Source organism: Sparassis crispa (genome assembly GCF_003851025.1).
Source record: "Sparassis crispa DNA, contig_000012F, whole genome shotgun sequence".
Lineage (NCBI taxonomy): Eukaryota > Fungi > Basidiomycota > Agaricomycetes > Polyporales > Sparassidaceae > Sparassis > Sparassis crispa.
The window spans coordinates 260,223-274,287 of NW_020939759.1; the positions used below are offsets into that span (position 1 = coordinate 260,223).

The 14,065-nt window shown below is 57.6% G+C and overlaps 2 protein-coding genes across 2 annotated transcripts; one reads left to right on the top strand and one right to left on the bottom strand.

Annotated features, from left to right (window-relative positions):
• Nucleotides 1–29: 29 nt before the first annotated feature.
• On the top strand, nt 30–4,410 carry SCP_1300900 (hypothetical protein; the record flags this gene model as incomplete). Its single annotated transcript, XM_027763387.1, has 4 exons — nt 30–3,205; nt 3,281–3,408; nt 3,461–3,701; nt 3,759–4,410. The coding sequence occupies 4 exons, from the start codon at nt 30–32 to the stop codon at nt 4,408–4,410; spliced, it is 4,197 nt and encodes a 1,398-aa protein (XP_027619188.1).
• A 5,829-nt stretch (nt 4,411–10,239) lies between these two features.
• SCP_1300910 (hypothetical protein) lies at nt 10,240–14,014 on the bottom strand (the record flags this gene model as incomplete). The annotated part of the gene is made up of 11 exons (XM_027763388.1): nt 10,240–10,499; nt 10,563–10,614; nt 10,673–11,858; nt 11,906–12,046; nt 12,097–12,145; nt 12,202–12,327; nt 12,381–12,463; nt 12,877–13,272; nt 13,335–13,474; nt 13,527–13,569; nt 13,632–14,014. 11 exons carry the CDS (start codon nt 14,012–14,014, stop codon nt 10,240–10,242), a joined length of 2,859 nt encoding a protein of 952 aa, XP_027619189.1.
• Nucleotides 14,015–14,065: the final 51 nt, after the last annotated feature.

The window sequence follows — 14,065 nt, forward strand, 5'->3', positions numbered from 1 at the left end:
CAGTTCTCCACGCTCCCTACTTTCTCCCCATGTCCTCCAGGGTGAAGCGCAAGCCCGCCCCCGCCTTTCCCTACTCTCCGCGCTACCCTCATCCTGACCCACAGGACCCCTTCGCGCCCCTCAAGGTCCTCCGCGACCGCGCCCAGTCCAGCCATGCCCTCCGCGGAATGCCCTCCTACGATTCCTCCCTCTACAGCTCCCAGCCCTACCTCCTCTCCCCCAGCCCCGACATCCCTGGCTCGCCGTTCGACCTGACTTACAACCCCCACCCTCCAGAGTACTACGACCACCCTCCGCCCAGCCGCCCATGGAACGACTCGCGCTCAAACGGGTACAATTCCGACTCCTCCGCCCGCCTCGCGCGTCCCCCGCGCCCAAGAGCACGCCCGCGCGGGGACTCCAAGATGTACTTTGCAGACGTGGACCTCCCGTCCCAGCCGACGGAGCAGCAATACCACTACCGCAGACGCTCCCAGTCCGTCTTTGTCCTCCCCCGGACCGACCCAGTCTTGGCCCAGTCGCCCGCACCCCCGGTACTGGTAGAAGCTGAGCTGGAGTCGCCGCCCCAGCCACCGCCGAGCGCGCCCCCGGAGAACCAATACACCTACCACGACCGCCAGTCCCACGGCTACATCTACAGCGAGGGGGGCGCCGACCTCGAGCTGCAGGTCCTCAGCCACATGCACTCCACATCCTCCATGCACACGCGCGCACCCGCCGCCAACCCCGCCAACGCGCACGCGCAGTCTCTGCACTCTGTCCCGACTCCGCCCATGACCCCAGACGATTCCCTCAGCCTGAGCAGCACCAGCCTGCGCGAGCGCTCCACCTCGCACTCCCCCCGCCCCGCCCTCCTCAACGTCGTCCCCGCCAGCGCCGACACCGGGCCCCCGACCGAGCAGGAGAGCACACAGGCAGAGGCAGAGACAGAGGCGGAGACCCCGTCCAACATCCACAGCGCCGACTTCCCCATCCTCGCCCCGCTCCCGGCCGCAGACGCAGAATCTGCGCCGAGCCCCCCTGCGCGCCGCGGCCGGACGCCCAGCGCGGCCAGGCGCGAGAGCCTCCCGCTCCGGCTGCGCAAGACGTCGTTCAACATCCCCCCCGCGCCCGTGCGCGCACGCACCGAGTCCGCCGCGCCGCGCGTCGTCGTCCACAAACCGTCCGCCGCAGCCGGGGAGAGCAACGGCAGCGTCGGCCGGCTCACGCGCTTCGTGCTCCCCCGCGCGCAGAAGAGCCTCAGCCACATGAGCCTCGGCCTCACCCCGCTCCCGAACGTCAGCGGCTCCTCCGCGGCGCCCAGCGCGAACGCGAGCACCTCGACGCTCGCTGCGCCCGCAGCTGACAGGCGCGAGGAGGGCCAGAGGCCCGAGCGCGAAAACGCGCCCCGGCGTGCGGCGTCCGTCCCCGCGCTGCACCCCGCGGGGGACCCGGGCTTGCTCCGCCCCGCCGCCCAGATGCGGCAGTCGTTGTTCATCAGGCCGCCCGCACCCATCGTCGCTCCTCGCGAGGAGCCAACTCCGGAGCTCGAGGACGACGAGGACGGCCAGAGCCAGAGCGAGGACGAGGACGAGGACGTTCAGGCGTTCACTGCACAGACGACCTTCATCCGCCCCCTGTCGCCCTCCTTCTCGTCGACGGCCGTAAGCAGCGCGCGCACGGCCGAGTTCCCCATCCTGCATCCCCCGCCCCCGTCCCCGCCGCCCGCGCACACCCACCGGCCGCTGTCGGAACTGACCCCGCCCGCTCCGCTCCCGCTCTGCCCGCCGAACCAGTACTCGGACTGCCCGACGCCGCTCCCGCTCCCGCCTATCCCTCGCGAGCCGGACCCGGACCCGGAACCCTTGTTTCCCCTCGAGGACTTCCCGCCGGCGCGCACCGACTCGGAGACGCCCGTTCTCCTGGCCCCACCCCGCGAGCGCCAGAAGGAGAAGGATCTGGGCGCGGACGACAAGGAGAAGAGGCGGGAGTCTCTGGCTGGGTATTTGCCTGTGGCGCAGCTCCGGCCGCTGTCGCAAGTGCGTGTCGAGCCGCAGCAGGCGCAGGCGCAGCCGCTGAATGTCGGGCGTGCGCGGCAGTCGGCGGCGCTGGGACACCCGCTTATGCAGCCTCTGCCTGAGGGCCGCGTGCAGCCCGTGCAGCCGGATGTGCGTTCTCAGCTCCAGCCGGTCGTGCCCCCGCAGACTCAACGGTCTGATGCGCGCTCGCGGACTCCACCGGTGCAGGCGCCGTTTCGCTCTCATACCCCGCCCGTGCAGTTGCCCTATCGCGCACACTCTCCCGAGGCACAGGTGCCGCGCTCGCACGTGCAGCCCGAGCAGGCGCCCCATCGCACACACACGCCGCCCGTGCAGGCGCCTCGCGTGCACGCTCAGCCCGAGAGGGCGCCGCGTCGTACTCACACGCCTCCCGTGCAGGTATCCTATCGCTCGCACACACCCCCTGCGCAGGTGGCGCACCGGGATACGACTCCCGTCCAGGAACCACGTCGCTCGCACAGTCCTCCCGCGGAGGAGCCATATCGCTCACAGTCACCCCCGCCGGAGGCACAGTACCGCTCCAGATCTCCCGTCCCTCCAGCCCCATTCCGCTCCCAGCCCCAGCCTCCCGCTCGGGCGCAGTCTCCCCCGCCCCAGCCTCCCGCTCGGGCACAGTCTCCGCCTCCCGCACAACCCCAGTTCCACGCACCACCTCCTCAGGTCCAAGCCCCACCGCGCGCACACACGGATCCAGGACGGGCAGTGTCAGACGTCCACAACCCCCCTCTGTCGCACGGGCATGCGGGGAGCCGCAACCAGCGCGGGGAGCGGCCGCTTCGAACGGGCGCGATGGCGCATTCGGCGCAGGGATCGACGCGTCGGCACAACACGGCGCCGTCCACGCCGGTCCCGCACACCGCGAGCACGATGACGCTCTCGCCCGCGCCGACCGCGTACTCGCACGCGTACCCGCCCTCGCGCACGACCGCGCCGACGTCGGTCAGCTCGCACTCGCAGCCGTGGGCTGCTGCGCGGGGGCGCCGGAACGGCGGCGGCCGCCTCACGGCGTTCCCGGTCCCCAAGTTTGACGAGTACGCGATGCCGACGCGCGAGCAGCTGAGCCAGGCCGCGTCGCTCTACGTCGTTGCGCAGAACGGGCTGCGCGTGCAGTTTGGGGAGCTGTTCAGGGAGAGGAAGCTCATCGTGTGCTTCATCCGGCATTTCTGGTAATTTGCGCCTTCCTTCTGTTGTGTTTTTATTTCTTTTTTTTGCGGTCGGCGCTTACGATGTTGATACGACAGGTGCGCGATGTGCCAGGATTACATGTACGCCGTGTCGAGAAAGGTGGACCCTGAGGTCCTCAAGCTCGCTGGGATTGACTTTGTCTTCATCGGCGTCGGGTCCTCGGCCATGATCAAGTCTTACCGACGTACGCTTGCTTTCGCTCGCGTATGCTCTCTCAGCTCATGATGTCACCGCAGAGATCTTCCGCACGCCCTTTGCCATGTACACCGATCCGACGCTGCGGCTACACACGGCGCTGGGTATGACGCGCCGGACTACCGATGCGGGCCCGGAGACGGAGAGAGGGGGCTACGTCAGGCACGGCACCATCGGCGGGATCGCCATGGTCGTGCGGAACGCGCTCAGGGTGGGCATGCCCGTATGGGAGAAGGGCGGGGACGTCGCCCAGTTGGGCGGCGAGTTCGTGTTCGGGCCCGGGTAAGCGATCCGTGCACCTGCGCGACGTTCCGCGCGCTCATCGATCGTATATCGCAGGTTGGCGTGCGCGTACTCCCACCGGATGGCGTACACGCGCTCGCACGCGCCCGTCGTCGACGTACTGGCTGCCGCCGGGATCCGCACGGTCATAACGAGCCCTGGCGAGGGAGGCCCTTCGGTGCTCTACCCGGACGACGGAGAGATCTGGATGAACGCGCGGCGCGGGAGTGTGTCGCGAATCCAGACGAAGCACGAGAAGCGAGAAGGAGGTGAGCATTGGAGCCCGGACGAGCAGTGTAACATGCCGTATCTGAGCGACACCGGGAGCGTTGTGGGCTGCTGGGGTTCGTCTGTGAGTAAAGTAGAATCGAACCAGAGCCCCAGGGACAACGTGCCCCGCGAATACTCGGAGTTGCGCCGTGATTACTCACTGCCATCAGAGACGCGCAAAGAGTACTCGGAGCCACCCAGAGGCTGTCGGGTGAAGAAGCCGAGGCGTAGTTTCGTCGTCGCGAATCCGGACCAGAGTCACCGCGACGACCTGCCGCCGACACCGGTCGAAGAAGAGGTAGGTTATGACGAGCGCGGCTGGGAGAGCGACGGCGCCGCCAGCCTGGCGTACCTAGAGGAGTCGCAGGCTGGACGGACTCCGCAGATGCAGTATTGGCTAAAACAGGACTCTTTATCGCACTCGTTTGGAAGGACTTGAGGGAACTACCCTCCCTTGGACTCTTATGTATCGCTGAAAAGCCATCTGCGATGGCTTAGATGGCCTGCTTAACTTTGTGGGCTGCTCGGGGCTGTACGTTATATTATGTAGTTGGCAACCCAATTGTATTACTGTTATCGACCGATGATTGTGACCGTCATATATGTCTGTAGGAATCGTGCACGTTTGAACTGTGTAGTGCGGGGGTTTCCTTGTGACCCGGGGTGGAAGAGGAGCGCGCCTTGGAGGCAGAGATACCTGCGGCTCATCATCCCAAGTCAGCGGGACACGACCGATAATTCTCCGCCGTCACCCTCGGAGTTCCGCGGACAGCCTCCGCTTTCAGCATGAACGCTATTCAACGCCAGCGAACGCCACATTTCGGCGATCACCAGCACGCCGTACGTTCTCGCTACTGCTATGATGTCCCGCACGAAATCTGCTCGTCATTGGTAACATCACGGAGATATCTGACATCTCACTCTGTCGGGAAGATAAGCCGCCTGAATGAGTGGCTGTCTCGGCATGTGAAGCATCGCAACGCAAAGCACCGCGAAATCCATCTATATATGGAAGTACCTTTGTGCCCCAAACACATGGAGACGCTGCAGCAACGCTATCTGATGGATGCCGCCGGATATGGCCAGCAGATTCAATTCAGTATCGAGATCTCCCATTGTTCCTTGCCTCGTGGTTTGCGTTTGCTAGCCGGTGATTCTTGCAAATCTCAAATTTTATCTGGCTCAAGTGTTCTTCTCGGCATGCTACGGTTGGTCCTCCATATAAATAACCGCCCAGGTAGCTCACCTCTTTCCTCCATCGCCTCTCACTTCTCTTCCCCCACGCATCTCAGCCTTGGTGGCTCGGCCTACATATAAAACTCTGGGTGACCGTGCTCTTCCCTCTATCACTATTTCCTTCTCTTCCCTAGCATTGTCAAGCCAGCTTCCTCCCGCCGTTTTACGTTGAACAGCAAAGGTATTTTTTTTTCACCATCGTCTGTCACTTTCCTATACTTAACGACGCGCACACCACAGGCCACTCAAGTGGGATATCGTCAAGACCCTTTTGAACATCGGACTAGGCTGGCTATACATTGACAATTGGTCTATCGTGGCTGGGCGACACAACGATGCGACCTCTTCGTCGTTGACTACCCTCGGCTTTGGCTCTGAGAAGAGTGGCTACTATTGTGGCCACATCAACATTGTGCTCTTCGACGGCGACATTAAGACTAACGGTACGCGTCGACGAGTCTCTATGTTACATGTGGCAACGACGGTGAGTTACTCTTCGGCGGCGACTCCAACGTTCAGCCTCCCTCTGTCAACAAGTGGTGGCATCAACGACTGGACTTTGGTTCATCTGTGGTAGCACTGGTCCTTCCCATTTTTCGGCGACATCTAGCTTTTAGGCAACACTGAGCTGACTGGCGGGTATGTGAGCTTCGGAGACGTTCTTTCCTTATTATTCCTTCTCTTTATATGACTCTTGTCGACAATCGCGTGGACCGACCCCCCCGAGGACTGGCGCGGACCTCTACGTGGTCCTCGGGACGAGTACCCCGTCGCCCTCGTGCGGCGGGCGAAACCAACTCGCGTCAAGCTGCCAGCTTTCCCGAAGCCAAGGTACGTCCTTCGGTTTGATTACCTATCGCTTGTCTGCGCTTTCACTAACAATCCTTTGTAGGATCGCTCGGATCATCGCCATCCCGGGTGCAAGGCGGATGCAAACTGTTCCTCAATGTCGGCGACTAGACCCCGTAAACCCTTCTGAAGGGCGAGATCAGCAGAGAGCCGGTGTGCAATGTTTTGGGCATTTTTCTGCCCTCTGCACCAGACGGCTTTCTGTGACAGATCGACAGGCCGCTTTTCGTTCGGTGTTGGCTGCAGGCGAGTACAACACTGTTCGTCAGCATCGGCGACTAGCGCATCCTGTAAAGCCTTGTTAAGGGCGAGATCGACGAAGTACCGGCGTGCAGCGATGATGATGCACAACGGTTTTCGTGATTGGTCAACAGGTCGCTTTTCGTTTGTTTGTTGTCTGCAGTCGAGTGCGCGCTGTCGAGGCTGGCTTAGGCGACTAGTGCAACCCCTGAAAACTCTTCTGAAGGGCGAGATCGGCGGAGAGCCAGTGCTTGACTGTGCAATGGTTTGGGCATTTTTTTGCCTTCTGCACATCACCACAGCTTTCCGTGACTCGTCGGCAGGTCGCTTTTCGTTTGATGTTGGGTGCAGGCTTGCGCCGCCTTGCAGTTGCCTTTAATGTGAGACAAGGTGAAGTTTGTGGCCGACTCCATCTCCTTGTGCGGTGACCAACGATGCTCTGCAGATCGTTGGATACTCGTGAAGAGAGTAGTTGCAACAAGTCTGCCATTACGCTCTTCATCAAACACATTGCAATACCAGGAACCTTCAGGTGAGTCATTTTTTTCCCGAGGGCGGGCAGCTCTTGTGATGCAGACGCTGTCCGGGCGCGGACCTTTACGTGGTCCTCGGGATAAGTACCTCGTCGCCTTCAGGTGGCGAGGGAAACCAACTCGCGCCGAAGTCGAGGTTTGCTTCTAGTTCTATCTATAGTTTGTTGCTAACCGTTCATTAGCGTTTCAGACATTCGGATGATCATTTCCCTCGCCTGTGGAAACATGAATTGTGCTCGAGGCACGTTCTTCCCCCTTTTCTTGGTTCACCGACCGATGGTCGACCTTCCAGCCCAAGGATGGCCATTGTCATCCCTATCGCATGGTAGGTGCAAACTATCAGCCAACATCGCGGGGTAAGCGTACGCACTGCACTCTTCGCAATGGTGACCAGCGGAACGACCCGGTGTGGTCCGTTGATGGCAGGTTCGCCTCCGCACACTGTAGAGCTCTGCGTGTCTGGTCGGCAGGCTGCTTGTTTCTCGGTGTTGGCTGTCAGGTTGCACTTACCTTGCGGTTGTCTTCAAGAGGAGAGGTTCGCTGGAGGATACCTTGTGGCTCGATCAAGGTATGTGCTCCTTTTCTTAGCTAACCATTGTCTGGAGCTGCATATTGTTGGTTCATGCTTCCAGGTAAGTTCCTTTTCTCTTGTCTGGGCTACGCTTGCTAGCTCTGGGGTCTGTGTTCTTTGGTGACTCCGTGCTGGGGCCGTTCGCGCACACTGGTTGTGGTGTTTGTGCAGATAAGTCGGTTGCGGCTATCTCTGATCAACTTGGGCGACATAGTGCCGCGGCTCTGCTTTGTGCGAAGGTAAGTCAATCATGGTTGGCTCAAATCTACTCTGGCGATACGGCTCTTGAGCACCGCGCTCGAGTCTTCGACGACTACCTTGAGGCAACCCTAGGCGATGGTTTACTGCTGCTTTGCTGTTTCGTTAATCGTCTGTAATGTCTGGCTTTTTTGACTTGTTCTCGGCTGTCTAGCTCTTAGACTGGTTACTGTTACATGCCGGTGAGCGCTGTGACACGATATCATAACTTGTTTCGTTTGATTTCCCTTAGAACGATACCACAAATCCGACACCACACCATGTTCGGTGATCACTTGTTTTACTTTCTTTGTGTAGTGAGCATTCTTTTTGTGAGTTTCGGCGAGTTTCTGCAGCATTTATCCGCATTCACCGCGGCATGTTCATTGAACGTAGATGTAAGGGCACGTTATATCTAAGACTACGAATCGGTAACTCATTTTCTTTGGTGAGCCTTCCCTTGTCTTGAGTTGGGCAACATGCTGCCTCCTTCTCCGTTCACACTGATTAAATATAGAATCGCGACAAGACCGCCATAAACGGAACATCAAACATCGCTCAATGACAAGTGCCTCCAGGTGAGTCCATTTTCCCCCGAGGACGGGCAGTGCTTGTGATGCAGGCTCTGTCCGGGCGCGGACCTTTACGTGGTCCTCGGGATAAGTACCCTGTTGCTTCCTGGCGGCGGGGGAAACTAACTCGCGCCGAACATCAGGTAATTTTTCTTCCAAATCTCGTCTTCTGACATAATTACTCTTTACCGCTGCATTAGATGCGGGGGCGGCCCGTAACAGCTGCGCTTGCTGGTCATCTTCCCAAAAATGCCGTTCGACGGTGGCGACAAAGGAACTGTGAGTCTGATACAACTTTGCCATCTGTATTTCTGCCTAAATTCCTTTGCGAGGCTGCAACTGATGCTTGTGCTGCTATTCAGTGCTTTAGATGCTATCAGCATTGTTATTTTACACTTGCTCGCTCACAGTCGACTGCCAACGGGCGACGCCACTTTCACTGTTCTGGCGACTGACTATCGCGCTCGACCCTGCGGGGAGATGGGCAACATTTCTTCATCCGCATTTTCTTCGATAACGGTGACAATTGCACTAACCTATTTCCGCGGCGATGTTTCCTTTATCTTCCGCCGTTGGCAACATTGGCTGTGATAGTTCAGGTTTCCCTCGGTGTTCTCTCGAATCGTCTCTGGAATTCGTGGCTGCTGCTGACTCTCCTCACACTCGGCTATCGCTGCATTTCTCTCCTCGCTCCCAGTGTCTTGGCTCGTGTCTTGTATCTGTTCCGAACTCTTTTCACTATTGTATTTGTTTCGACCGACGATCATGTTGTTTGCCCCTTTTGTACCCGAGAACGGTGATGTCTGTAAGCAGATGTCCTCCGGGTGCGGGCCTCTACGTGGCTCTCGGACGAGTACCTTGTTGCTTCGGCTCAAGGGAAACCAACTCGCGCCAAAATTGGGTATATGTTTTTTGTTCAACCCACTGTCATGCACTGACCTTCCTTGGATTTTAAAGGCTGGGAAGCTGTGGAATGGTCAATTAAATCAACCTATGATTGGCTATTGTGCCCCTGACTCTGCTCGCTCACTAGGCTGAGCTCGGGGACTCCGGCAACTGTCGACCACTGCATTGACTTCCCTGGCGACACGACCTCTGCTTCGACTGCTTTTCTGTCGCCAGCTTGGTCTCTTCGTGTATCTATGCCGGGATGGATTTTGGCTCGTTTGTGGCGACACTGTATCTGGGCTCTTCAACTTGTGGTAAATTCGTTACAGTTCTGGCGACATGACCAGACTGTGTAAGTATGCGTTGTGGAACAGCTCCGTTGTGTCTGCTGGCATTCCCCGGATCGTGTTGCATGTCGAGTTCTCTTCCTTCCTTCGCCCGGCGACGTCTTGGGTGCCCATTCTATCTGGCTTGGGGCGCTGTGGATTCGACAGTTCTCTTCTGTTGAGCTCGGCGATAGTCTATGGATGAAAACTCACAATTCAAGACTGGTGCCTCAAGGAACGAATCAAGGACAGTGTAAGTCTGTGCCAACGCTGTAACCTGTATCCTGAAAACCAGTCCCCCAAGTTCCGCGGTATTTTTCGCCTATGGGTTTGATTTTCTCCCGTCTGTGTATTATTTGTCTTCTTTGTCTCTTGTTTCTCCGGCTATGATGTTGCGTCGCCCCCATCCTGTACTCGAGGGGGGGCAGAGCCTTGACCGACCGTCTGGGCGTGGACCTTTTCATGGTCTTCTGGATAAGTACCTCATCGTGAGGGAAGCTGACTTGCGCCACAGTTTGGGTCAATCTTCTTTGGTTTATGTTTGAATATACGCATCACACTGTATCCCTGCTGTATGTGCAAATTACAGCGACTTTTTGTGCATTCGTGACAATTGAATCACCGCTAATGAGGTCGCGTCGTCATTGCTATGTATCCGTTCATCCTCGTAAAATCAAAGTATGTGACATCTGGGTGTATTCTCAGCGGGCGCATTCGACCTTGCATCCTCATGGAAGCACCGTCAATAACTGTTGAAATGACTGGTAACCGTGTACAGACCGTGTAGTCTGAATCGTGATGGGGCAAGGACCTTCATTAACGACCTCTGGACGTCTTCCAAGCCTCGACCCAATCCACGAGTCGCCGAGCCATGTCTTCACCTTCCTTCTTCCGCATGCCAGTCTCGCCGACCAGCCTCTTGCGCTCCTTCGCGGTGCGCCCCCGCAACCAAGCTTCCTCGATGGCGTCCGCCCACTCGCCCACCTCGTACAAGGAACGTGAAAGCTCAACACCAACTCCTTCCTTGTCGAGGAGAAGGCGCAGGCCGTGCTCCTCGATGAAGAGCGGGCGGGGGACTGTGTGTCGCACGTGAAGTGCTCTGATCAGTCGCGAGAGTAGATCTCGTTGAATGAACATACCGAAAACGAAGGGCGTGCACGCGTCTACGCACTCAGAAACGGTGCCGTATCCCTACAGTCAGATTTCCGCGTGCCGTCAGTAGAATACGAATAGATATGAGACGACTGACAAGCTTTCCCAGTAGCACGTCCGCGACGGCAGTCAAGTCGGGCATGTACACGTCCTTGGGCGCAACGAAGAAGTTCTCAGGGAGCTCGTCACCGTCCTCGGTCCCCCACTCTTTGGACACGCCGCACACGATAGCGATCCAGGATTCGTCCGGTAGCAGGCGGGGCATGAGGCCGTCCTCGATTGCACCATTTAAAGACGTGGTGTCTGTGCCATCACCGTTCGTTGCAGAGTTACTGGGAAGCACCGGAGAGGGAGGTATTGTGACTGTAGTGAATATGGGAATAGATACAGGGATCGGCGAAGTAGGGACTGTGGCCGGAGGCGCGCCCGCAATGTTCAGCTGCGATAGCGGCTGGAGACGGCCACTGATCCGACGAACGACAGAAGGCCGCGCATCACCAGTCTCTCTATTTGGGCTGCAAGGAGGGCGCTCCGAGCTGACGGAACGAAGGGCATTCTTCAGAGCTTGTGCGTGTCCTTCTGGACGCCGAGATGCTGGGATATCAGATTTTGTGAAGGCTCCCTCGAAGGCTGTCGTCGAGGTGGAGGCGGAGGATGGAGTCACTACACCGGATGGAGTGCGGCTATGAGAGACGGGTTTGTGAAAGACTTGGCCGCCGAACGAAACGATGAGAATCTTCGTGTGGTTCGGATCGTGCAGGCGTGGTGGTACACGGATTGACTCGAGGAGGCGGCTGCGACCTGCGGACGAATAGATTGAGGAGTCCGGAGACCGCACCAGGAGCGGTGCAGAGACGACGGTGCGAGAGATCGCATTGCCTGGGGTCAAACTCGAATAGAGGGAATACTCTGAAGGATGATTCATTAGGTGAGCTTGCACATCGGAGGTGAATGTGCGAGATCCCGAATCAACCCACTCCACAGACGGAAGATGGGGATGGACCGCGAACGATGGTATAGGGATAGCTCCGGGGAGGCGTAGAAGGAGATCAGCACAACGATACCCGGAGTGGAGTTGATCCACCAGAGGAGCTAATTTATCCAGAAGAATTGGGACATCTGGTTCAGAGTCTTCTTGGCTTTGTGGAGATTGCGGTTGCAGAGTATTCACAACCAGACTACTTGTTGCCTCAACAAATGATGTGGAAAGATAACTGTAGACTGAATCAAAAGAGAAGTTGGTCACCAATACGGAAGGTAAACCAGCTTGATTAGCAGCGAGGCTGATAACTTAGTTAGATCGATTCTGGGATCTCTCACACAGACGTACCACCCAAGAAAGGCTGCGTCGCTCAATACACAATCTGCATCGATACTAAGAAGCCACCTGGACTCTTCGAGTAATTTACCGTCCTTCTGCTGCAGGAAGGATTCTAAAACATCTACGCTTTTTCGGCGGTCTACACGGTAGCTGAAGGAGTCAGTGAGTTCATGAATGAATGCTTCATGACGTGCACTCACGCTAGCGGTTGTACGATAACAGGGTCTATTTCGGCATAACGATACAAGGCTTCAAGTCCACGGATAGTCAGCTCATATTGATGCTCATGTCATGCACGTGCTTACCTCCTTTAGCTATACTTGCAGAAAATACATGTTTTGGCGCTGAAGAGACGATATGGATAACTGGCGGAGGATCCAGACAGAGCAAGTGACATGCGAACGCGGATACACGCGTAGCGTGGCCATAGCCTGAATGCGATATTCAACATTAAGTCAATGACGTCAAGTGCCAATTCACACACCATGTCCGGAGCAGTAGTATGCAAGAGTCAATACATTATGTTCATTGGACCGTGACATGATGCAAGCGCACACAACTCTGTTTCTGGGCCAAGGCAAAGAAATGGATTCTCGGAATAGCTCAGTTGACGACTCCAGAACTCTCTGAAAAGTGTCTTTCCAGTGAAGTGTTGTGGGGGCACGAAGTATACACGACAAGAAAGAGTTGCCGATGGTGAGCGGTCGTGTTGGTCGCTCTCTGCAGAAAGTTGAAAGTGAGACACGCACACGTGACCGAGAAAAGTGGCGCTTATTCCTTGCTTATTTCCGACCCGACTCCGTCAAGTGTTCGACGTCAACGCGATATTGATACTTCTTGACAAATCTACAAGTACAAATGTTTCCTACATCCTTCGTAAATTGTATCATGCATCTGACTTGGTTTGTGGTGCCGGCGAAGTCTTGCAACCAGCTGCTCAGAGAGACCATTGCATCCTCGGATGATCGGTTACAAGTTACTCGCCTGGAATCATGTGTCTCCACCCCAGCAACTGCTCCGCCTTCGAACAATCAAAAAATCCCTTCCCAACAGCGATCGTCTTCCCCGCCTTAATCGGAACATCCGCCCAATATTTCTCTTTTAGCACCGTCGGGTGTTCGTCCGCCGCGGCGTCCGGAGCAGCGATGAAAAAACGCTCGTGCCCGGTCCACCGCCCGCTTTCGTCCACCACCGCGAGGAGGAACGCGTCCGCTGCGGCATCCTCCTGGACGTACCCCCACAGGTCGTTCTTGCGCCGCATCGGGTCCCCGCGCAACGCTGCGACGCGATTAGGGACGGACCAGCTGAGGCGCAGGCTTGCGACGCGCATGAATGGGTAGCGCCGCGTGATCGTGTCCGCCTGGAGCTCGCAAATGCTGTCCGATGCAACGGGTGTGTGAGATGCGGGAGGACGGGAGATGGCGGGCGCGGACGTTACACTTTGGACAGGCCGTACGGCTCGTCTGGCCGACAGGGGTGGTCTTCGTCCAGCGGCAAATAATCAAGCTTTGGCCCGAGGCTATAGACAAGGGCGATCACGTTGACGGAGGAGGCTTGCGCAACGCGTTTGATGCCGTGCTGCGATACCAGCATCTGTTAGAAATCTCTTCACGGTCAATTGGACACTCACTTCTGCAGCCGAGCGCAGCACGTTCCATGTGATGACGACATTGCTAGTATAGGTGAAAGCAGTCAATTCTTGAGTTCTATCTTAAGCGTCCGCTGCTATGCGCACCTGTTGTGAGTGTCTGCAATGAAGTCCCTTGGGTTCGGGATTGAAGCGAGCTGGACCACGCCCTCGCATCCTTGGAAGACTTCAAATGTTTCGTTGTAATTGCGCAGGTCGGCCTGGACAAACTTGAAGGCCGGGTGCTCCAGATGCTCGAGTGGCACTTTGACATCCTGAATCGGTGCAGAGTCGATGCCCACAACGGAATGGCCCTGCTTTAGAGCGGCGAGCACGACACGCCGGCCAACGTACCCGTGGCAGCCAGTCACTGCTAGCTTCATGATCGCGGTGCGGTGCGCGGACAGGCGAGATGACAGGAAGATGATACAGAGGAGCTTCAGGCTGAGGGCCCCTTGTGAATTGATAAGACCACTTGGCAAGTCCATCATGAGATCATCGTTGCGGGAGTCCGGTCTCCGGTGTGCAGAAAGGGACGACAG